We start from the raw sequence: 25,646 nt of genomic DNA on the forward strand, positions 1-25,646 counted from the left end.
CCCTCTCTTTCTTCCCCTCCTCCCTCCCTCCTTCCACTCTCTAAAAATGAATGGGAATAAATATAACCTCGGGTAAGGATTAACAACAACAAAAAAGAATCTTCATTACTATTAAAGTTGGTCAGAAAAAGGGACTAGCTGTTTTTATTTACTTATTCAACTATTCTTGTCTTGGAGTGAGAAGAAAGTCCTTGAGCAGTTTTTGAAAATTAGTGTGTGATGAATTTTATGAATTGGTCACTTATTTGTAGCATTTTTTTTTTATATCTCTACCCCTACAGAACACAGTTTCTGAGCCAGAAGCCCAATTTATCGAGCACTACCTTGACCCCAGGAATGTGTATGGTAGAGATAAATTAATGAATTTAGTCTGTCTCAAGTTTGCATGTAGGGCGTGGGCCATGATTAATATGACAGAGATGGCATCTTTTAGTGAAATGTGGTATGTCTAATGGATTGGGTTATTGCAAAAATTTTCATCATTATATTTGAGAGGTTAGGTGTTTGCTCTTACCCTGTGAGGATACTGTTTAAGGAAGTCTGGCCAAGTTCTAATGTGAAGTTATCTCAAAGTCCTTTTTTTGTTCTTGGTTTTCCTTAGCCATCTGGAAAGCTACTATGATTTACCTCTAGTGGTAGCCAAGAGGACATAGTTCTCTAGTGTCCTTTAAGCAGTGCCTTTATCAGGTATATTTTCACCTTATTTAACTCTGCCCCCTGAGTGCAGGTAGGAGGGCACTTCTTGATGTTTTTAGCCTTTTCTTTGTTTCATTATAAATTGTTCCTTTGGCATATCACCACTCTCTCTAGCGTCCTCTCCAGCGATTTGAGGGGGGGAAAAATATTTGTTACTCATCACCTGAGGATATTTTTCCATTGATATTTTAGAGAGTGGAAGGGAGAGGGAGAGACAGAGAGCAAGAAACAGAGAGAGACACATCAATTGATTGTTTCCTGCATGTGCCCGGCCAGGGCTGGAAATTAAATTGAGCCTGCAACCGAGGTATGTGCCCTTGAATAAAACCCGGGACCCTTCAGTCCACGGCTGATACTCTATCCATGGAACAAAACTGGCTAGGGCTCAAGAAGATTTGAAATGTGAATGGCAAAAACTGGTAATACTGGATTTTAATGTGAAAGTAAATCATTTTATAGTGGAAACACAATGGAATTTCCTTAGTTAATGGATTTTCCTTAGAATCATTTAAATTGAGATAAATGGGATTAACCGTTATAAAAAGTTCCTTAGCTCTACAGCTGGTGATAGCACTAATGGGTTAGAATGAATTCTTAACATACTGAAATACTATTATTGGAACCAAGGCCAATAAACTAAACACTGGAGGCATTTGGTATTACCAACAAGAAGAGAAGGCAACAGAACCTAGACAGAACTTGGCTGGAGATGCTGGCTACTGAACCTGGCTGAAGAACCTAGACAGAACCTGGTGAACCCGGCCACAAAACCTAGACAGAGAACCTACACACAGAACCTAGAGACAGAACATGGCAAAAGATCCTAGAGACAGAACCTGGCTACAGAACCTGGATAGAACCTGGCAAGAGAACCTGACTAGAACCTGGTGACTGAACCTGGCTGGAGAACCTAGCGAGGGAACATGGACACAGAATCTGGCTGGAGATCCTGACCAGAACTTGGCTAGAGATCCTAGCTAAGCTGCTGATCAACTGAACGCTGTCTCCTTGTCATCCCTCCTTCGCCGACTCCATCTACACCTTTGGGGACCCCTGGACCTGCTGGGGTTGGACCCCAGCAATCCCTCTCCCCTCCTCTCTGTAAAAAACCAATAAAATATATTTTTAAAAAATAAAAAAAAGAAGAAGAGAAGGCATCCATCCAAAGGGGGAACAAATTTCCTTGTTCATAGGATAGTTGATGCAGGACTTCCTTATCTTCCTCCTCCTCATCTGTGGTGGTTGCTTTGAAGTTCTCATCTTGGCTCTCCTCTCAACTTTTAAGAAAAGGAGGCTTATATTGTAGGTTCTTGGGTATATTGCTTTACCCTAGTTCATAGGACATGAATATGCGCAAAAGAAGATGTTAACAGAGGCCTCTGAATTCTTTAAAAGGCCTGTGAGAGCAGTTAAGCAGATAAGGACTTGGGACTGTCTCCAAAGTTCCATGTAATGTTTGTAGGATCATTGCTGAGTGCCAGGCAATCCCAGGTTCTCTAGGAAATGCAATCTGGAACCAAGGTTGAGAGGCTAGGAATAAATAGTGTAAATGCTGTGAAGTACAGGCTACAAACATTGTTTTTAATCTAAACTAACTTCTGCAGGGTAATGACATCTCTTTTTACAAAAAAGAAATAAACTACAATAAAAACATATTAAGGCCCTAGCTGGTTTTGCTCAGTGGGTAGAGCATTGGCCTGCAAAGCAGAGGGTCCCAGGTTTGATTCCGGTTAAGGGCACGTGCCCGGATTGTGGGCTTGATCCCCAGTAGGGGGCATGCAGGTGGCAGCCGATCAGTGATTCTCATCATTGATGTTAATATCTCTCCTTTTCCCTTCCTCTCTGAAATCATTAAAAATATATTAAAAAAATGTATACATATATATGTATATATATTTTTAAAACCCTCTAAAGTAGATGGTAGAAGTAGAATTCAAAACCAGGGGCCCCCTTGTATTTCATGGGAGACCTTGGAGATATACTTCCCGACTAAAGAAATGCCACATGTGGGTGTTGGGTCAGCCTGTTCCAACCAGTCTCAATGTGCTTTCTTTACTTCTCTAGCTGTAGGACTTCCATTTAGCCAGATTTCAGGTGGTTCGTATTGATGGTTGTCCTGTAATTTTGATGTGGTTTGTGGGAGGTGATGAGTACCAGTGTTTAACTATGCTGCCATCTTGGTTCTCTGGCTAAGGAAATCTTTTTATATTTATATATTTTATTGATTTCAGAGAAGAAGGGCGAGAGAGAGGGAGAGGGAGAGGGAGAGGGAGAGAGAGAGAGAGAGAGAAACAGAGAAATATCCATGATGAGAGAGAATCATGGATCGGCTGTGTCCTGCACGCCCCCTACTGGGGATCGAGCTTACAACCTGGGCATGTGCCCTTGACTGGAATTGAATCCAGGACCCTTCAGTCCCCAGGCTGACACTCTGTCCACTGAGCCAAACCGGCTAGGGCTAAGGAAATCATCTTAATGGACTTAACTAAACTGAAGAGATAGCTGAATCCTTTTATGACTCTCAAGGAGAAAAACCAGTATTCTTACTCAGTAACTGAGGTAATTCCATAGGAAAGTTGTTTGACTCTTACAGCCTTTTCTTAGTTTACATGTTTCTGTACTTCTCTGTAGCATTTGAAGCATGGACCATCCCCATCTTCTTGAAACCTTTTTATCTCTCTTTTTTTAAAAATATATTTTATTGATTTTTTACAGAGAGGAAGGGAGAGAGATAGAGAGTTAGAAACATCAATGAGAGAGAAACATCGATCAGCTGCCTCCTGCACATCTCCCACTGGGGATGTGCCCGCAACCCAGGCACATGCCCTTGACCGGAATCGAACCTGGGACCTTTCAGTCCGCAGGCCGACGCTCTATCCACTGAGCCAAACCGGTTTCGGCCTTTTTATCTCTTGACATCCACAGCATTTAACACTCTAGTCATTCTTTCTACTTCCCTGCTCCTTTCTGTCTCCCTTTCCTTTCTTTTTCCTAGAGGTAGGTATTCCCCCAAGATTCTTTCCTTGGACTTTATTCTCAGAGCTTTCTTGGGTACTTAATTTGTTATTTTTATTTATTCCTCTTATTTTTTATTTATTTTTGTTTATCCTCACCCATTTTTTCCATTGATTTTTAGAGAGTGGAAAGGAAGGAGGAGGGATTGAGGGAGGGAGAGAGAGAGAGTTATCAATGTGAGGGATGTAAGGGAGGCATGTCAATTTTTTGCCTCCTGCAGGTGCCCTGGCCAAACAAACGGGTCGGGTATCCAACCTGCAACCCAGGTACTTGCCCTTGACCTGGAATTGAACCCAAGACACTTCCATGTGTGGGCAGATGCTCTAATCACTGAGCAAAACAGGCCAGGGCTATTTGCTTAGTTTTTTCTTCATTGATTAAGTTATTACATATGTGTCCTTATTCCCACATTACCCCCTATCTCCCAATGGTGTTTTTCTTAAAGAAGATCTGAGTGAAATTAATATTTATGTATTTTTCTCTGACTGGCTTATTTCGCTTAGCATAATGCTCTCCAGCTCCATCCATGCTGTTGCAAATGGTAAGAATTCCTTCTTTTTTTACTGCAGCATAGTATTCCATTGTGTAGATGTACCACAGTTTTTTAATCCACTCATCTGCTGATGGGCACTTAGGCTGTTTCCAGATCTTAGCTATGGTAAATTTTGTGTATTTGCTTATTTTTAAAGTGAGGTATAATTTGAAGTTAATTTGATTTTGAAGCTTCTCGGTACAAATAATTTCCAAGTTTGTATCTCTGGCCCCAATTTATTTATCAAGGTTCAGACCTATATTGGTTTTCCTCTACATTGCTGACATGTCAGCTTAGATTTTAAATATAATTAAAATAAAATTCAGATCTTTCTCCACATGCAATCTTCTCATTTATGGCACTTGATTTCCTCTAGGAACTTAGGCTCAAACTTGTCTTTTTGATTTTTTGAGCTTTATAGCAGCTTATTGAGTCAAATACTATTAATTCTGTCTCTATAATGTTTCCCACATTGATCTCCTCCTTTTAATTTCCTCTGCCATCAACATAAGACAGGTTCTCATTGCTTCTTACCTTGGCAACAGTAATACTAGCTTTTAAACTTGTTTCTCCTTCCTTTTCTATTTCAGTCCATCTTACTATCATTGACAAAATAATATTTCTGATGCCTAATACACATACACCCTCCACACTTTAAAAAATTATTTTTTTTTTTATTGATCTTGGAGGTAAGGAGGGAGAGAGAGAAGCATTAAGTGAGAGAGAAATCTTGATTGGTTGACTCCCACACTCATCCGGATCAGGGGTCAAACCTGCAACCTGGGTATGTGCCCTGACTGGGAATCGAACCCACCATCCCTTGATGACACTCCAACCACATCGGCTAGAGCACCTTCTATACTTAACAAGTCTACCCCTATCTAGCCAAACCAGACTATACATGTATTTTCTTGAATATACCAGGTTTCTTCATTTCCTATGCCTATTCTAATGCTGGTGGAATGTATTTCTCAACTCTACCCATTAAAATCCTATCCTTCCTGCCCTGGTTGGGTGTCCACCTGTGCACTGAAAGGTTGTCCATTGTATTCCAGGACAAGGCACATGCCCAGCTGTGGGTCAGTTCCCGGAGGGGAAGAAGGGTTGTGAAGGAGGTGACTGATTGATGTCTCTCTATCTCTCTAACCACTGATGCCATGGGCTGGATAAATTAGGGTCTATTAGGTTGGAGAAAAGAAGCAGGAATAAAGAGAGCCAGTATTTGTCCAGCATTTACCATGTTCCACTCCTTCCCTCCCTCCCTCCCTCCCTCTCTCCCTCTCTCCCCCTCGCTCCCTCTCTCCCCCCTCTTCTTTCTCTGAAAATCAATGAAAAAATCTTAGGAAATAAAATCAAATCCTACCCTTCCTTCAAAGCCCAGCTTAAAAGCTAATTTCTCCATGGAAGCTTTTCCTTTCTCCCAGAAATTAAATATAATCCTTTCCTCTGATCAACTGCAACTGCATTATATGTACAGGGTGTCCCCAAAAAATGTATAGGCACTTTAACAGCTGATAGCTCAGTTTTGAAAATGAAATACATTTAAATAAACACTGCCTTTATAATTATTCAAAGTATGTATATACACTTTTTGGAACTATATTTTAAATTTATTTTTAATGATAACATGTATCTCTTATAGTTGGTTGTATGCTCATTTTTCTAATTGACTATTGGCTACAAAAGGGTGGTGACTGCCTTGTTCATATCTGTAGCTCCTATATTGACTTGTACATAGTTGTATTACTAGCATGTCTGTGTACAGATGGGCCACTGGGTGGTGCCAGATGCCTATAATTTGGATAAACAAGGGAGGCTGGATGTACAGTTGGGTTGCCCTGTGTTGTCATATCTTTTGCACAGTAGGAATAGAGATTAATTTCCCTGATCCAGAAACATTCATAGTTTCTTTCTGCTCCTCTCTCCAGTTTACCAGAGGAGGCAGTGTAGTATATTCAGCTCCTCCAAAGACTAAATAGAAAGTGGCCCAGAACTAAAGGCCCACCTTCCCATAAACATGTATATTGTATGAGTTTCATCTTCCTGGGAGTCATCCCTTTGAGTTTCAGTGCCTGGGGTTCTCTGTCTGATTAATAAACACTATATTATTTCTGTGACTGGGTGCCCAGGATAAATCAGGTTCCATAAATGAAAAGCTAGCAAGTGGCTGGCAGGAGGAGTCAGGAAAGTTGGCTCATAGAAGTGTCTGTTTCTAAGTAGAAAAATAGTAAGGTAAGGAGGATGAATTAAAAATGAGCCGTATCATGCCCTAGTCAGTTTGGATCAGTGGATAAAGCATTGGCCTGCAAACTGAAAGGTCCCAGGTTCGATTCCAGTCAAGGGCACATGCCCGGGTTGTGGGATCGATCCCCAGTGGGGGACTTGCAGGAGGCAGCCGATCCATGATTCTCTCTCATCATGGATGTTTCTACCTCTCTCTCCCTCTTCCTTCCTCTCTGAAATCAGTAAAAATATATTTTTTAAAATGAGCCATTTCAGCTCGAAAACAAAAATTTGGGATGGGGAAGCAGGACTGGTTGATTCCAGATGGACTGTGTGACTTAAGACTGAAAAGCAAATTTGTACTTTGGATGGAGATCAGCCCTGAACAGCTGTTCAATTATGAGTGGTATGGGACATCTGTCCTCTCAAGAGGAACCAAAAAAGACTGTGTGGCTCTCAGATATCTGTCTTTCTAATAATTGAAGCATTTTTGAAGATTATCTTTCAGTTTCAGAGGAAATTCTAAAACTTTGTCTCATGTAAATATGGGTGTGTGTATAGGAGAGTTGGGCCACCTGAGCTGCAAAATGAAGGCATGCACAGCAAGACTGCTGGACTGGCCTGGGAGAGTGCTGGGATTATGTAACTCATGGGAACTCACTGAGAGCTGAGCTTAGTGAAGAGATCAAGGACTAATATTTAGATGGTGAAGTTTCCATTGGATATGAGGTAAGGTAGAGTTAATCATTTTTCAGAGATTCTAGACTCCAAGTTAAGATGAATTTGAGAGAAATTTAAAAAAAATGAAAAGCATAACTATACATATTAATCGTACAGCCACTAGAATTACTTTGAAATGCTGTGCTATTCTTAGCTGCAAACAACAATAAATAGGGGTGGAGACTATTTATGAGTTTAGGATTCATCTTGCCTCAGATGTGGTTGCACTTTCATTTTCCAACAAGAAGACCTGACGTTTTGCTCTCGGTTCTGTAGCATATGGACCACTTGAGCACTTCTGTGAACAATCACAGCCTTGCCCAGATGGAGTGGCTCAGTTAGTTGAGCATTGTCCTGTGCACTGAAAGGTTGACGGTTCGATTCCTGGTCAGGACACATACCTGGGTTGTGGGTTTGATCCCCAGGGGAGCATATGGAAGGTAACTAATAAGTGTTTCTCACATCGATGTTTCTCTTTCCCCCTCTCTCCCTTCCTCTCTCTAAGCATGTCCTCGGGTGAGGATTAAAAACAATAATAATCACTGCCTTGAAAATTTAGTCTCTTTTGTTGTTGGATTTAAGACTTGGCATGATTTATCTCCCTCCACTTTTTTCCAATCAGATTTATTGAGGTATGATTTACATGGAGTAAAATTTACCCTCTTTTTCAGTGACCTATTATGGATTCTGACAAATACATAGTTACTCAATATTACCATGCTTAAAGCATAGAACATTTTCATCATTCCAAAAAGTTTTCTCCTGCTTGTAGTCATTCCCTTCCCTACGGTACCCCTTCCTCCAACCCGGACAACCACTGATCTGCATTCTGTCCCTATAGTACATCTTTCCAGATTGTGCTATAAATGGAATCATATTAGGTAGCTGTTTGAATCTTGCTTTTTTTTCACTTAGCATAGCATATTTGAGATCCACCGTGTTGCTGTGTGTATCAGTAGTTCATTTCCTTTTATTCCATTGTGTGGATGGACCACAATTTGTTTATCCATGGCCTAGCTGAAGGACATTTGATTGTTTCCAGTGTTTGATGACTCTGAGTAAAGCCACCAAAACGTTTACCTACAGGCTTTTGGGTGGACATGTATTTTCATTTCTCTTGAATACATGCCTGAGTGGGATTCCTGGGTTGTGTGGTAAGTGTATGTTTAACTGTAGAAGAAACTGCCAAACTGTTTTCCAAAGTGACTACCATTTTGCATCAGTGTATGAGTTCTAATTGCTCTACTCCTTGTTAGCATTTGATAAAGCTTGCATTATTATTTCTAATATGTTAACATTCTAATAGGTATGTGGAGGATTCTCAGTGGTTTTAATTTGTATTTCTCTAATAACTAGTAATATTGAGGATCTCTTCTAGTGATTCTTATTTAGTTGTGAAAGATTATAAATATATTCTGCTTGCTACCCTTAATATGTATCTTCAGATATTTTCTTTTAGTCTGTAGCTTGTCTTTTCATCTTCTTTTTCTAAAAATATATTTTATTGACTTTTTACAGAGAGGAAGGGAGAGAGAGAGAGAGAGTTAGAAACATCGATGAGAGAGAAACATCGATCAGCTGCCTCCTGCACACACCCTACTGGGGATGTGCCCACAACCAAGGTACATGTCCTTGACCGGAATCGAACCTTGGACCCTTCAGTCTGCAGGCTGACGCTCTAGCCACTGAGCCAAACCGTCTAGGGCCGTGGTCGGCAAACTGTGGCTCATGGGCCACATTCGGCTTTTTGGCCCCTTGAGTGTGGCTCTTCCTAAGCCTTAGGAGTACCCTAATTAAGTTAATAACAATATACTACCTATATAGTTTAAGTTTAAAAAATTTGGCTCTCAAAAGAAATTTCCATCTTTGTACTGTTGATATTTGGCTCTGTTGAGTAATGAGTTTGCCGACCACTGGGCTAGGGCATCATCTTCGTAACAGTGTCTCTTAAAGAGTAGATTTTTATTTTTGGTATGTTCAGTTAATTTCTTTTTTTTTTTAAGAAAAGGAAGCAGCCTCAGTGGTTTTAAACAAGGAGACACTTGGTACCTCTTCCTCAAAATACTCTTACGTACTGTATTAACTCTCATTCTTCCTAGTTTACACTTAATATTGTGTCATCTATTTGGTTAAAAATTTAAGACCTTTTTCTTATTATGTCAAGAAAAATCTAGGTCACTGGAATAAATTAAAATGACACCTGAGCCTGTTTTTCTCCATCCCCCAATAGTTTACTCTTTAACCTTCAGTTTGGCAGGGGTTATGGTTATTTTTAGAGTACAGGCAGTAGAGCTAATCAAATTAAGCTTCCCTGGCTACCTGGGGCAATGAGCTCATCAGCTCTTCCAAGCTCAGATTGGTTTATTCTGGACTAGATTTTACATGGAAATCTGTCAAAGTAAAACTGGATTTGTTGGCAGTATAGTGCATTAAAGAATGAAGAAGGGCCCTGGCCGGTGTGGCTCAGTGTAGAGCGTTGGCCTACACACCAGAGTCTCGGATTCAGTTCCCAGCCCAGGTCAGGGTGCGTGTAGGAGGCAACCAGTCAGTGTTTCTCACATCGATGTTTCTCTCCCTTCCCACTGTCCTTTTCCCCCTCCCCTCTCCTCCCCTCCCCTCCCCTCCTCTTCCTCCCTCCTTCCCCTTGCTAAATTCTATGGCCCCTAAAATGTGACCTTTAGAAGCTATGTGCCTATGTCAACTTAGTGATGAGAGTTAACATAAGCATTCACAGGGTTTTCTTTGTTTCTGATTTAGCACTAAATTCTGTTAACTTTTTTCCTCAGAGTTTCTTCTTGTAAGAACCTTAAACCGATTTCCCCAAAAGATGAGGTCTGTAACCTCTGGGTATGGGTTGAACCTCATGGCTCTCCTTTACCCGCGTCTCAGAGCTAAGCCGGCACTGGGCTTTGGTTCCTCCAGGTCATGGAGGCTGGGAAAGCCTCTAGAGCAGCGGTTCTCAACCTGTGGGTCGCGACCCCTTTGGCAGTGAAACGACCCTTTCACAGGGGTCGCCTAAGACCATCCTGCATATCAGATATTTACATGACGATTCATAACAGTAGCAACATTACAGTGATGAAGTAGCAACGAAAATAATTTTATGGTTGGGTCACAACATGAGGAACTGTATTAAAGGGCCAGAGGTTGAGAACCACTGCCCTAGAGCCATTATAAGTCTAAAGATCAGGCAGGCTGGGCTTCTGTAGAGGTGGATGAGATTCAGTTTTGAGGAAGGTTCTCGAACTGCTTTAGTCTTTTCTGGGAGTAATAGTGTGGTGGGAAGTGTAGCACGGTTGACAACTTTGATTCTAGAGGTGAGAAAATACCAGATCTGTTCTCAGTTGGCCATAAGGTATACTTATGATCTTAGTTTTTAATCTTCACAGAGTAGTGCAGTTATTTTCCTCACTTTGTAGGACTTTTACAATTAATGTAATTAATTAAAACCCTAGGTGGGGAAGATATTCTATAATATCACTGAGATATTAAAGAATATAAACAGGGACTGCTATGAGGGAAAAACAAGTGTTGTGTGAAGAATGCTGTACAAAAATATGTCATCGAAGTAGGAGGAGGAAAACAGCCTGCTCTGCAAACAGCTCTCCACTGTTTTTCCTTTGTGGCTTCACAAATCTGTGTTTTATTGGCTCTTTCATCCTCACTCTTCCAGGTGTTCTCCCCTCAAATTCAGCTTCAGTCCTGCTCTTGCATTATTTTCACTTCCCCGCTCTGGCCTACTATGAGCAAGCTTTGGGCAGCTGTCTCTTGGCAGAGGACACTTTTGCAGTAACTTGGATTTCTATAGAGGATAATAGGGGATAAGGTTAAGGATGGGGCTGCCTCTGGGATCATTGTTATGGGAATGAAAAGGCTGTTGAAAGATTAGAGGCCAGTGTGCTTGGGTACAGGACTGGAGTCATAATCATACTTTGTCTTTTATTACCATCGCCTTTTGTCAAGGCGCACTGAAAGGGCTTAACAAAATTCTGGGCTGAATAATACTTTTCTTTACTCTTTGGAATTTGCTCGAGGTGGGAGTGAGACCCTGAAAAAATAATGTGTTACAGTGGTATAAAAGGAAAAAAGCTAGGCACCCTGATTCCTAGTTATATTTTGCTAAAAAGACAAATCTGTTGAAAGTTGGTGGGATTTTGAAATGATGCTTGTTTTGAAATGGACTGAGATGGTTTAATACAAGTGTTGCCCTTTTCTTCCCCAGCTTTGTATTTGGTGACTATCATTAGTTGTAAGAGGAGGGAAAACCCTTTTACATTCTTTCTTAGAGGTGGGGGGAGGGAGGGCCTCCGAGTTCTAACTCATCTCTGCTTCTTACAGTAATTAATACTGTATTTGCACCTATAAGTGTGAAGGGAGACATCTGAGTGAACATAATGCCCAAGCTCTTACCCTACCTCATGAGCTTGATTTCTTTTATCTCTTTGTAAAAACCAAACAAAAACATTTTCATTGATTTTTAGAGAGAGAGGAAGGGAGAGGGAGAGAGAGAAACATCATTGATCAGCTGCCTCCTCCCCCGCCTCCCCTTGGGATTCGAGCCTGCACCCTGGGCATGTGCCCTGACTAGGAATTAAATCAGTGACCCCTTGGTGCATGGGTTAACACTCAACCATTGACCCACACCAGCCAGGCGCTTTCATCTCTTGGTTAGTGTCCAAAATTATATAAAGAGTCTGACCCACCTCTTCATGTTGTGAAGACAGTGTAGTATAGAGTTTGTAGATACATAAGTCTAACATTTATAACAAGATTTTTGCCTAGAGGGCAATGCTGAAGCTAGCTCTTTGTATTGAGTTAAGGCTCTCTGCTTATAATATACTGTTACAGAAAAACCGGAGAAGAACCAAGCAACGCTTAGAGAGATGGAGTTACATTTATTGTTATTACGCGTGGGCCCAGAGGAAAATGTCTCTAGAATTCTGGGTCCAATCACACAGGAAGTTTCCTGTATTTATACCTTTTTACCCTCTTTGTCTCCCAAATAAGGGGTTTTCCGGTCCCCTATTCTGGTCAAGGGAACATTGCAGGCTCGATCCCCCAACCCTGGTTGGGGCTAAGCGGCCCTTTGCAAGTTCTTAAAGGGCCCTATGTGCTGGCGCTTTGAGACCTCGACCAAAGGCTTGGCCTGATGCCAGCACTGATAACTTCGTCTGGGGAAGGTTTAATGGCCTCTCTGAAATAGGAGTAGTCTTATTTTCCTTATTATTTAAGCCAGCAAGCATTTACAGAAGCCAGAAATAGCAGGGTTAAAATTTCAAAAATCAGTTTTTATATAAGATGAATGCTTCAATACTAGAGACCTGATGCATGAAATTTGTGCAAAAGTAGGCCTTCCTTCCCCTGGCTGCTGGGACTGGCCACTGGACCCGGGCTTTCCTCGCAGAGGGAGACCCTGCCCACCCACCGCAGCCTGCCAGTTGGTGGCCTGGGCCTCCCTCTGTGGGGCGATCATGGGGCGATGGCCGGGCTGGACCAATCTCATCGCACCTGCCTTGGCTGGCCTGGCACCAGTGGGTGTCAGAGTGTGGTCCTGGATGGTCCAGATGGTCGTTACGCTGTTCAGCTGTTCAGTCGGTTTGCATATTATGCTTTTATTATATAGGATATCACTTGATATATCCCTACAGTTTCAAGTTTATTTCAGTTCCCTCTTTCCCATCTGAAAAATACACTGCCAGTCACTCAGTAAGGTCAAGAGATTGCAGTTGACTTCTCAAAGATATGTCTCTTTATGAATTTAGGCATAGGGGGAAAATCTGGTGTGATTTCAGTAGCTGAGAAGCCCTATTGAGCACACACCAAAAAAAACCCCATTTTTATAAAAATGACAAAGGTGCCCATTGTTAAATCTCCTTGTTCCTTTTATCGTCTTTACAAGATTGTTTTCTAATTGTTATTTTTCCCCCTTCCAAATCCAGGCTGGCTACAATAAACATCAATCAAGATGTCCAGAAAAGGGAGCAGCACAGATGGCAAAACAGACTTAGCTAATGGTAAGGAGCCAAATTGAAGGTGAAGCTATTTTTGTTGTATCACCTGAGGTTCTCCTCCCCCGAAGAGAGTGGAGACATGGATTTTAGTGGAGGGAAGGAAATCTTTCCTAGGAGTGAACCCTTCTTAAGTTGTTTTGAGTACAGAAAACTACAGGGTTGAAATGCCTTGGACTGTCTGACACTTTTGCTCTTTCAACTTTTATCTGATTGTTTTCAAAAGATCAATTATAATAGAGTTGTGCCTCTAAGAGGTCAGATGGTTTGGAATTCTGAAAGTTTGTAAGGGTGGATAAAACCTAGGAAATGCTCTTTTTTTTTATAATATATTTTATTGATATTTTACAGAGAGGAAGGGAGAGAGATAGAGAGTCAGAAACATCGATGAGAGAGAAACATCGATCAGCTGCCTCCCGCACATCTCCTACTGGGGATGTGCCCGCAACCCAGGTACATGCCCTTGACCGGAATCGAACCTGGGACCTTTCAGTCCACAGGCCGACGCTCTATCCACTGAGCCAAACTGGTTTCGGCAGGAAATGCTCTTAATAAAGGAGAAAAAGAACATCTAGGTGGTGGTGGGAATAAGAGAGTTGTTGGGAAGGTGAGGTTGTGCAGTTAGAATGAGAAGTCTCTTTTCATGGTAGATCATAGTTTAATAAAGATACTAGATAAGAGATGAAGATATAACCTAAACCGACTGGAATTGGGGTTTTCTTCCTGCTTTCTTTCCATTCATCCATCCATCCTTCCTTTCTTTTGCCAGTGCAGCCAAGTGGCTCTAGTGCAGGTTTGAAGACAGGATGTGAATATTCTGATAGAGTTAGCTAACTGCCTGGGTTATTCAACCAATGCTTTAACCTTGAGCCAACTTCTAAACTAGGGAAACGTCCATCAAATGGATATAGTAGTTGGGCACCACAGTGTCCAGCATTCCTCAGCACCTTGCAGGTCAGGATTATAGGCTAGAATCTATTTGATGTGATTGGCAGAGTAATGAAATCGATGAGGGGAAAGTGAGATTTTTCAACATGTTGTTTTATTGCCCCTTTTTTCTTTTCTTACCACTGTGGTTCATATTATTCATTGGGCTTAGTTGCAAGACACATCAATCTAGAAGGGTTTGAGGTATACAATTGATTTGGAGTTTTGCCATTAGCTAGATCAGGGATTGACAAACTACGCCCTACAGGCCAAGTCTAGCCTGCCACTGTTTTTATAAAGTTTATTGGAACACAGTCATGCCCCATCCATTTACATAGTATTTATGATTGCTTTTGTGCTACAGCAGTGGAGTAGTGGTGACAGATATCCATATGGCCTATGAAGCCTTACATTTTTACTGTCTGGCCCTTGGCAGAAAAAAATTTGCTAGCCTATTGACTGTTAGTGTCCTCTTTCTGAGCCTGTGGTATGCTCTGACCTTTATGTTGATGTGATAGAAGAGCCTCAAAATTGTCTTAATTTTTTAATCATGATTTTAACAATAAATGCTAAGCATTTGGCCTTTTATTTTTCCTTTTCCACAGAAGTGATAGGTATGATATTTTATTCCTTCTCACCGCTCCAAATCTTAAACCAATTGCATTTCAAAAACCACACTATTAATCTTTCTCAGTGTATGTAGCAGTTCTGGCCATTGTAGTTTGAGGAGCAAATTGCTACACTGTCCCCTTTATCATCAAGTTCCTAGTAACCTAGTTGTTTTCACACTGAGTTCTTAGTTGAGGTGCTTTTTGAAAAGAGCTGTTTATGTCTCCCAACTTTCTGACACTACTTGAACCAAAGCACTTACATTATCAGTTTTCTGTATTGGGTTTTGTCTAAGAGTTCATTGGAAGGGGCAGGGGGAGTCCATTGCTACAAAGATTTTCAGAAATTAGTGCTCTAATCTAGATGAATAAACAGTAAAGTGCTCCAATCCTTTGAATTTTTAAACATTAGTGTGGTATTAGAGTTGAAAAGCTCATACCAGAATCACCCATAGTTGGTCTCCCTTTCCTAACAGCCTTTATTTCTGGCAAGATAAAATTTCTATTTAAGAAAAGAAGGCTGTGAGCAGTGTTTAAAGTCCTCAGTCCCCCTTCCTTCACACCTTCACCTTAGGTTGGAAGTTGTGGCTGTAGAACATTGCCAAGTGCTTATTGGAATACAATTTAGTTGCTTTTCGATAGAATACAGTGTCTAATTGTAGGGGATTATATCACTCAATATGACACAGTTTTATAACTACCAACAGGGCGGGCCTAGAAGATGGTGAACTTGCTTTTCAGGTATCAATGTAGTAGCTCTTCTTATCATGTTTATGTATGCTTCCTGATAGAACTTTGTCTCAAACAGTTTGTATAACTAAAAATAGTATTAAAATTATTAAATTAATGGAAGTAAGTCAGAATACATATATTAACAAAAAGTGAGCAAGAACTCATTCAAATGATCACAATTCCCACTTTTCTACTTCTAGATTCTTAGTAGACCTTTCAGTTTAGAATTTGGGAGGTGGGAAGTAGTGGGAAATAGTCTAACTCCTTATCTACTGTCATAGTGATTTTATTCAGTTATTTCTCCATCTTTTTCTAAGAGATAGCCATGCCAACTCTTGCAGGGACAGCTACTCTTTTTCTTATATTTAGTTTATTTACTGTAATTAATGGATGCCCATCCAGCAGAACTGAGCCTAAGGTATCAAACATACTTTCCATACAGTTTGCCAATGCTTTGCTTCGTGAGAATTTATTGTACTCTTAGGTTCTCCATTTCTTCAGTTCTGTTGAAGTAAGTACTCTTATTTGGGTGTGGCTTTGATTTTAGTTTTTTCAATTTCTTATCCAAGATTCCCTCTCAGAGAAAACTTTGACCAAAGTTGGTTTCTGGGTCTTTTGATGTGACAATTTCTTAGACTAAGGCAGAGAAATGCTTCTAATCACTATCCTATTTCCTTCTCTGTCCCCCCTCTCAACTTCCCATTTTTCATTTACATGCAGGAAGCATGTCTAGCAGTCCAGAGGAGATGTCTGGTGCTGAAGAGGGGAGGGAGACATCCTCAGGCATTGAAATAGAGGCCTCAGACCTGAGCTTGAGCCTGACGGGGGATGATGGTGGCCCCAACCGCACCAGCACAGAAAGTCGAGACACAGATACAGAGAGCTCAGGTGAAGACAAGGACTCTGACAGCATGGAGGACACTGGCCATTACTCCATCAATGATGAAAACCAAGTCCATGATCGCTCAGAGGAAGAGGATGAGGAAGAAGAGGAGGAAGAAGAGCATCCTCGGCGTCGTGAACAGCGCAAGCGGGCCAACCGTGACCAGGACTCATCAGATGATGAGCGGGCCTTGGAGGACTGGGTGTCCTCGGAGACATCAGCCCTTCCCCGACCTCGCTGGCAAGCCCTTCCTGCCCTTCGGGAGCGGGAACTGGGTTCAAGTTCCCGCTTTGTATATGAGGCTTGTGGGGCAAGAGTCTTTGTGCAGCGTTTCCGCCTGCAGCATGGGCTTGAGGGCCACACTGGTTGTGTCAATACCCTGCACTTTAACCAGCGTGGAACTTGGCTGGCCAGTGGCAGTGATGACCTGAAAGTGGTGGTTTGGGACTGGGTGCGGCGGCAGCCAGTACTGGACTTTGAGAGTGGCCACAAAAGCAATGTCTTCCAGGTGAGGCAAGGGAGCAGAAGAGCAATTGAGAAAATTATGCATGAGTTGGACAAATCTGAGCTGTTCCCTGTAGTGAGAGCTGGTAGAAAGTTGTAGAAATTAGACATCAAACTCGGTCCTGCCTTGGCTCTCATAACGCCTTGGAGGAGTTAGTACACTGAAAGGCCTGTGGCAAGCTTTTCTTCCCTTGAGCATAAAGACTGTTGGAAGTCTCATTATAGATAGGGTGCTTAAAAATCATCAGGAAGGAACCAGATGTGCCCTGGGAGGAGGCATAAGTGTAAGAGCAGAGACTATTGAGCCAGACTGCTTGGGTTCAAATCCTAGCCCTATTCTTTATTAGCTATGTGATTTTGGGCAAGTTATTTAACCTCTGTCTTAAGTGTATTTATCTACCATATAGGTCTAATAACAGAGGGTTATGAGGATTAAATAATAGAAACTAAGCAGTTAGAATCATGTCAGGTACTTAGTAAATATTTGATATTAATTAATATTATTATTCTGTGAAGATTTTACTCATCAGTGAAATACATCATATTGGTACTGACCATTTATCTCTAAGCATGTTCTCTCCTTTCCCAACACCCCTTTAATTTACTTTGTAGCAAATTTTCCTTACTCTTCTCCCCTGGTAGGTAGAGTCCTAGTTCACCTGAGCACTTACCTGTACCACTTCAACCTTCCAGAGTCAACTGAAATGCTCTTTTATATCAGAGAATTTTTTCCCCTCTCACTCTCTTTTAACTCATGGAAGAAATTAGACTTGAACCAATTATGTTAAAGCGCGAGAGCTAGATTTTCATCTGTTGTGAAACAAAAGGGGGTGAGTTGAGGTTCTCATTTTTTTTTTCTCAAATTCACCTCCTGAATTTCTTTTGTGTGTCCCTTTTTTCATTCTTAACACCCCAGGCAAAGTTCCTTCCTAACAGTGGTGATTCTACCCTGGCCATGTGTGCCCGTGACGGGCAGGTGCGGGTAGCAGAGTTGTCTGCCACACAGTGCTGCAGGAATACGAAGCGTGTGGCCCAGCATAAGGGAGCGTCCCACAAGGTAAGTAAGTCTTTGCCCCGAAGGATGTGCAATTCAGCTCCTCTGTGGATCTCACCAAGGTCTTCTTGTATCTGTATTTAATGTAGTTACCTTCCTCCCTTCTTTTAGTCCTAAGATTTGTACATAAGAAGGGAGAGAAAGCAGCCACCATCCTAAACTTCTTGGAAGGCAAGTATTTGAGAGATCTGTAAATTTTGCGCATGCAATATTAATTGATTATACTTAACCCCTAAGCTGAACCATAGTGAGTTGGAGATCCTTGAGGTCTCCTATGCCTTCCAAAACTTTAAACTCTACTCTGATCACTATTGCTGGGAGCTCTATTTAGACCTGAGAGTATAGACCAAATAGTTATGGTGGCAGCCAGTGAGGAGCTGCTTAGTCTCAGAGTAGGTACCGTGTTCTTTGTGTCATGGAAAGACGATCGGTCTGTTCTTAAAAGCCTAAGCAAATATATAGGTGGACCTGGAGTATCCTTTTCTAGATGGCTCAGGCAATGTGAAAATTATGTATTTCTTTGAATCTTAAGTGTACCTCCAACACACTCAATAACTAATTTTTAGAACTAAGATACAGGGAAATGAAACTTGGGCACCCTTTCTCTCCCCACCTAAGGATGGGGAATTGATTTTATTTGAGAATGAGCCCTAATCTCTGATGCTTTCCTTTGGTATCACTGTCTGTTCAAATCCCTTGGGGACTTAGTTAAAATAGCAAATTACCTGTCCTTTTGACTTGTGTAGCGTAAACAAGCTGTAAGTAATTTACACAGGACAAGAGAGGGTGGGCTTATTAAATTATCACATTTCCTGGCGACACATTTTAAATGCATCCCTTCTAAAGATAAAGGGATGAACTAAATAACCTCTAATTCTAATCTTTAGACACCTCATACTTTCCCTTTTTTCTCCTACAGTTGGCCCTGGAACCAGACTCTCCTTGTACGTTTCTATCTGCAGGTGAAGATGCAGTTGTCTTCACCATTGACCTCAGACAAGACCGGCCAGCTTCGTAAGTAAGCTAGTAGTCCTTTCACAGAACTGGCTCTCTTGGCCTTGAAAATACTCCACATGGCATAGGTAATACTCAGTTCTCTGGTCCATCAGAATGGTCCCTTTGTTCCTATGAGAAGCAGATTAGGGTTTAGGAATTCCTTACTTTGTTGCTATTTGTTCCTCAGAAGTGAAGCGCCATTCAGTCTTTTTTTTCTAAAGCAGAGTTCAGTTGTCTTATTATATGCGGGCTCTAATAACTGTTGATTCTCTTGTGTACCACTCAGCTTACCCACAAGAAGCATATTACTCTACAAAGCAGCTTAGAGATATGGTCCTATGTTTCAATTTAATTACATGTATCAAAAGATGTAAACAGATGATAAATTTTGAACAGAAATATTGGTATATATAGAACTCCATCATATTACAGCTCCTTTTTACATCAGTTTGAGCTCCTGGGTAAATTATATTTTTTCAGCTGTGTGATATCATAGCATCTTGTTTGGCTCCAGGCAGTCTCTGTGTGTGTGTGTCTGTGTGTGTGTTTCTCTCACACACATGCACACACAGGAAATTCAAATAAAAAATATACAGACAAAATGCTCCCTCATGCACACCTCCCTTGGCCCCCACTTTTCTAGCTGTTGGTAATCATTGTTAACGATTTTAAATACCTTTCCAATCCTTTTTGTATACTTCTGTGTGTCTTAATATGTATACTTTTATGCAATCCTTTTTGTATACTTCTCCCTATAAGTAGGATAATTAATATAGAAACATATCTGCAGTTTGCTTTTTTCATATTATGCTGTATTTTGGAAATCTTTCCGTGTCAGACCATAAAGGCCTACCTCAATTTTTTAAGATATATTTTTATTGATTTCAGAGAGGAAGGAAGAGGAAGAGAGATAGAAACACCAATGATGAGAGAGAATCATTGATCGGCTGTCTCCTGAATGCCCCTTACTGGGGATCGAGCCCGCAACCCAGGCATGTGCCCCTGACTGGAATCGAAGCTGGGACCTTCGGTCTGCAAGCCGACTCTCTATCCACTGAGCCAAACCAACTGGGGCCCTACCTCATTTTTTAACCATGACATATACATTAGAACATGGCATACCACAGTTCATTTAACCATGACCTTGTTTTTTTTTTTTTTTTTAAATATATTTTATTGATTTTTTACAGAGAAGAAGGGAGAGGGATAGTTAGAAACATCAATGAGAGAGATCAATCAGCTGCCTCCTGCACGCCCCCTACTGGGGATGTGCCCGCAACCAAGGTACATGCCCTTGACCGGAATCGAACCTGGGACCCTTCAGTCTGCAGGCCGACGCTCTATCCACTGAGCCAAACCGGTTCGGCAACCATGACCTTGTTGATGAGTTATCTAGATTAGTTATTGTCTTGTTAGTCTTAAAAATCATAACAAATCTTGTATGTTAATACTAAAATTAAGGGATGTAGGTCACTGATTTATATAGTATACAAGTAAAATAGTATAAATTAATTTAGGGAACATACTCTTAAGGCTGATTATTATTAGACATAAGTATAGAAAAAGTTGTCTTGATTGTGGAAGAGTCTCAAAAACTACTTAAATGATAGAAATGTTTTAGACCTGCAGAAAAGAGATACTAGTTATTTATATAAACCTTCAAGAGGAGGGGGGTTGGGAACTATTTGGCTTATACTGGAAAAGGAACAGAACTGGGTCGAAGGGATCTGCCTTCCAGTGCTAGCCTGCAGTTATTTAGCGCTGAGAAAATAATTCAGTCTCTTGAACTGAATTATTTTTGTTATTTTCAGTTCTGAAGTGCTGTGATGATAATGTAACATTAGCAAGTTTTCAAGAGGGGAGGGGAAGGGCAAAGATGCAAAAAATAATATGAATTTGTTTGGTCTGCTCTGCTGAAGTGTTGTGAAGCAGCGTGAGATCTTATCCTATGGCTCAAGGTGAGAGGAAAAGTATTATTAGGCCATAAGGAATTGGGAATCTGGTTCTAGTAATGAGCAGAGTACTCAGCTTTGGCAAGTCATTGAATTTGGGATGAAATGATAGCAGAAAATCTGGCTGAGAGATGACCAATGGATCTAGACCAGTGGTTCTCAACCTTCCTAATGCCACGACCCTTTAATACAGTTCCTCATATTGTGGTGACCCCCAACCATAAAATTATTTTCGTTGCTACTTCATAACTGTAATTTTGCTACTGTTACGAATTGTAAATATCTGATATGCAGGATGTATTTTCATTGTTACAAATTGAACATAATTAAAGCATAGTGATTAATCACAAAACAATATGTAATTATATATGGGTTTTCCAATGGTCTTAGATGACCCCTGTGAAAGGGTCATTCAACCCTCAAAGGGTTCGCGACCCACGGGTTGAGAACCGCTGATCTAAATGATAGATGGGATAGGAACTAAAAAGGGGAATATAAGAGAAACTTCATGTAAGAGGATGTCCAAATTCTGGATTTGGGGAATAAGATACAGTGAGCCTTCAAAAAGGTTTTGCTTTAGGGATTGAAGAAAAGTAGAAGGCTGGAATGAGGTGGGAGGCCGAATGTGAAGGTCATGGCCAGGCACTGTTGTGTGAAGTTGGTATAGGGGAATTTTTCTTTTGTGTATATACAAGGTGGGGCAAAAGTAGGTATATATTTGTTTGTATTGAAAATAATACAATAATTAATAAATAATAATACAAGAATAAACTGTGTTTGGGGTACTTACACTGTAAACCTATTTTTGCCCTATCCTGTGTGATAGTTGAGTCTCTGGAAGCTGGTGAAATTAGCTAACATCTTAGGAAAAGAGTTGCATTTGGAGCTGTGGGTAAATATTCCTTTAGCTACTGGAAGCCAGTTTGAGATACTCCTCAAAGGAATTTTTTGGTCTGATCTGTAATTATCTTTCCATTTTTGCTGGAACATACCTGCTCTTTAAAAAGTTGTAAATTTGAAGACAAAACTTGGTGGATTTGTTTCATATGGTTTCTTTTGTATGCTGCTTCCCTCTGCCATAATTAATCTTTGTCCTCACCTGAGGATATATTCTTACTGATTTTTAGAGAGGTGAGGAAAGAGAGAAAGAGAGAGAGAGAGAGAGAGAGAGAAAACATTGATCCATTGCTTTCCATATGTGCCTTGACTGGTAATGGAACCCACAACCTTTTGGTGTACCAGATGATGCTCCAGCCAACTGAGCCACCCGGCCAGGGCTGATTAATCATTTTTATAGCATCATTACATGTTCTCCAGAGAGCTCAAGGTACTCTGGGCATTTATCCATTGGGAGAGAGAATTGTTTAAGTAAATAAATTGCAAGATAGAAAGATTAAGCTTTGTCAGGATTACATGACAGTAGAGCCAGTATTTTATAATTAATCCTCACAGTTTCTTCATTTTGCTTCCACATGGCAACCTTTATATTTGCCTGATCCTTTTGAAAATCCAAATTGCTGAGGAAATAAGATAGTCCTGTGAAAAGGAGCAGCTACTTTTCCCTGTCAAAAACCCAATTAACACCATCTCTTCTCCATTGCTAGTGGGTTCCTGAAACTCTTGATATGTTTTCTGCCTAGTGTTTTTGAGGGTGTGTTTTCCCTAATGACATTTCTTTTTAATGACCTCTGTACACTATTCTTTTAATGGAAGACTGCAGAGATTTTTCAAAGCAAGTACAATCTCTCCACTTTGCCTAGAGCAGGTCTTGGCTGAGGGGATGCTAAAAATCATTTCTTTACAAAAAACTGGTTGTCAGGATTATATTTCTTTGTTTCCATAGCAACAGAAATGAGCAAAAGCTCAGATTAAAAACAAAAGCTAAAGCCCAGTTCTTTCCTTTCATGTCTTTCCTTTTCTGTAAATTTACTAATCTTTATGATGTCATATTTGACTGGTTGGATACTGAGATCTGGGAAGAGGATTCATAGTGCTACTCTTAAGGTGGGACAGATTATGGCTAAAAGCCAGAATCTTCTGGGTAAAACTGAAATTTCATAGTATTTCCTCAGAGCCAGAAGCCCTGCTAAGGATCCCCTTTTTTTGGTGGTACAACCAGACGAATAATTTAGATATTTTTTCCAGATTAAAAAACCGCTATCTTGCCCTAGTTGGTTTGGCTCAGTGGATAGAGCATTGGCCTGCGGACTGAGGGGTCCTGGGTTTGATTCCGGTTAAGGGCACATGCCCAGGTTGCAGGCACGATCCCCAGTAGGGGGTGTGCAGGAGGCAGCCGATCAGTGATTCTCTCTCATCATTGATGTTTCTATCTCTCCCTCTCCCTTCCTCTCTGAAATCAATAAAAATATATATATTTAAAAAAACCACACCACTATCTTCAGCATGATCACTTTGTAAGTTATTTAAATGTCTAATCATGGGGTTGTACATCTGAAACTAACACTATTATATAAACTAACACTAACTCTAAAGAAAAAAATATATATATATAAAACAGCTCTATCTTCATAAGAATCTCCTCTCCTAATTTACTTCAGATAAGGGAAGAAGAATGTTGTTTCGTTTGGATTGCCTCTGTGCTAGAAAACTGTGGCTTGTCATTCTGTGTGCATTTTTATTTATTTATTTTGGTTAATCATCAAAAGATATTTTTCCATTGAATTTTAGAGAGAGTGGAAGGGAGGGGGAGACAGAGAAATATTGACATGAGAGAGACATATCAGTTGGTTGCCTCCCACATGTGCCCTGACCAGGGTCTGGGATCATGCCTGCAACCGAGGTACGTGCCCTTGACCAAATGAACCCAGGACCCTTCCATCTGAGGGCCAATGCTTGATCCACTGAGCCAGACTGGTCAGGGCTATGTTTGCATTTGAAACACTGGATTTTAAGTGACACTTTTCTGGAATCTAGGAGATAGATTCTGATCTTAAGGTCTTTTCTGTCCACTGTTTTGTGATTCATCTTCCCCTCATTCCCTGCTCCCAGGTGATACGGAATCTGTATTTATGAATGAAGGATGGGAAGATGTGGATAGTATTGTCTGTTTAATGTTAAGTTATCATACTGGATTCCAGCTAACCTGAGAACTACCTGAGGAACAATACTTCCATATACCTTTAACTTATACTTCTTGAGGAACACCAGAAAAATGACTTCACTACATTTTTTTTCCATCTCCAAAGTAGCATTTAGTAAATATATGGGAATGGGGTTTTTGTCTTATGTTCAAAACAAATATTACTCTCTCTGCTGTCACTTGCCATGACCATTTGTATCTTTGAGAGAATATAACCTTTATGCTTTTCTACTCTTAAAGGAAGCTGGTGGTGACAAAAGAGAAAGAGAAGAAAGTGGGGCTGTATACAATCTATGTAAATCCTGCCAATACTCACCAGTTTGCAGTGGGTGGACGAGATCAGTTTGTAAGGTGAGTCTGTGGCTTTTCTGTGTCTTTGAAAAGAGTTTGAGACTCTGATGCATTTTGTACTATCAGGTGTCCCTATGGAAAGGTATGAATTGCCTAGGAATCCATTAGCCACCATCTTGAGTTTTTTACTCTCTTCCAAAAGAGTTTAGCTCCTGGTGGGTATTCTGCTCCCTAATGTGACAGTCTCTGAGGGATGATTTACCATCGGAATAATCAAGTTTTAAAGAACTTTGATGAATTGACCAAGGTTCCCACGGAGCAGTTAAGGCATAATCCCAAGTGTTGTATTAGTAAATAACCCCCACCATTTTCATATATAAGTTAACATGCACTAGAAGTTTGAATGCTGGTTTATGATACAGAAATGATTTGACTTCGGAGTGCTTGGTGTGAACTCAGAACTTTTTCGCTTCCATTGTCTTGAACCATTTTTCTTTGTAGTGATATTTTTGTTACTGTGAATATCTGTTGTAACACTGGCTATTAAGGTAGGTATATATCCTAAGAAAAATGGACTTCATGGATTCAATCCCCAGGTATATTAATTAGTTCCCTTCTGGCCCTTAGCCATAAACTGTACTCCATCCCTATCCAATTGGCCTATTTTAACTCTATATTTCTTTTTTTTCAAATATATTTTATCCATTTTTTACAGTGAGGAAGGGAGAGGGATAGAAAGTTAGAAACATCGATCAGTTGCCTTCTGCCCACCCCACTAGGGATGTGCCCGCAACCAAGGTACATGCCCTAGACCGGAATCAAACCTGGGACCCTTGAGTCCTCAGGCCGACGCTCTATCCACTGAGCTAAACTGGTTAGGGCTATATTTCTTTTGTTGCTGAGGGATTATCAGTTTGAAAAGGAGGAGGAGAAGGGATCCCTAGAGGATTGAGTGACTTTGTTTTCCTTTCCTGATGGTGGGTGAAAAGCATTATCTTCTTTCAATGAGAGCACATTTTATAACTATATTCTGAAATTAATTTTATTTATAGGAAAGGGGAAGAAAGGTAATAAGGCTTTCCCCATGATGAAGGAGGACAAAGAGTGTTGGATACCAGGGAACACGGAATAGCTCACACAACCAAATATTAAGCATTTTTTACTAATTTACTGACTTGCTGAAGTTTATGATGGCTTAGTGACATTTGAGAGCTGTGTTTAGACTTAATATAGAAAGAAAACAATTTGATTAGCAGGTAATATACATTTGCTGAAGAGTAGTAATTGGTAATACAACAATCTCCTCTTTTTTATTTTAATTTTTGTATTTATTGATTTGAAAGAGAGGAAGAGGTAGAGAGAGAGAGAGACAGATTTGTTGTCCCACTTATTTATGCATTCATTG

At 40.6% G+C, this 25,646-nt stretch overlaps 1 protein-coding gene across 3 annotated transcripts in view; it reads left to right on the forward strand.

The window, feature by feature from the left end:
- Nucleotides 1-25,646, forward strand: part of DCAF8 (DDB1 and CUL4 associated factor 8) — a 43,178-nt gene that overhangs the window by 6,609 nt on the left and 10,923 nt on the right. For all 3 annotated transcript variants that reach the window (XM_015558692.1, XM_015558687.1, XM_006752833.2), the window contains 5 exons: nucleotides 13,126-13,200; nucleotides 16,182-16,852; nucleotides 17,765-17,905; nucleotides 18,822-18,916; nucleotides 24,191-24,301. In XM_015558692.1, the coding sequence (XP_015414178.1) occupies nucleotides 13,152-13,200; nucleotides 16,182-16,852; nucleotides 17,765-17,905; nucleotides 18,822-18,916; nucleotides 24,191-24,301 (1,067 nt within the window). In that variant the 5' untranslated portion in view covers nucleotides 13,126-13,151. The remainder of the gene's footprint in view (nucleotides 1-13,125; nucleotides 13,201-16,181; nucleotides 16,853-17,764; nucleotides 17,906-18,821; nucleotides 18,917-24,190; nucleotides 24,302-25,646) is intronic.

Source organism: Myotis davidii, unplaced genomic scaffold (genome assembly GCF_000327345.1).
Source record: "Myotis davidii unplaced genomic scaffold, ASM32734v1 scaffold251, whole genome shotgun sequence".
Classification (NCBI taxonomy): domain Eukaryota; kingdom Metazoa; phylum Chordata; class Mammalia; order Chiroptera; family Vespertilionidae; genus Myotis; species Myotis davidii.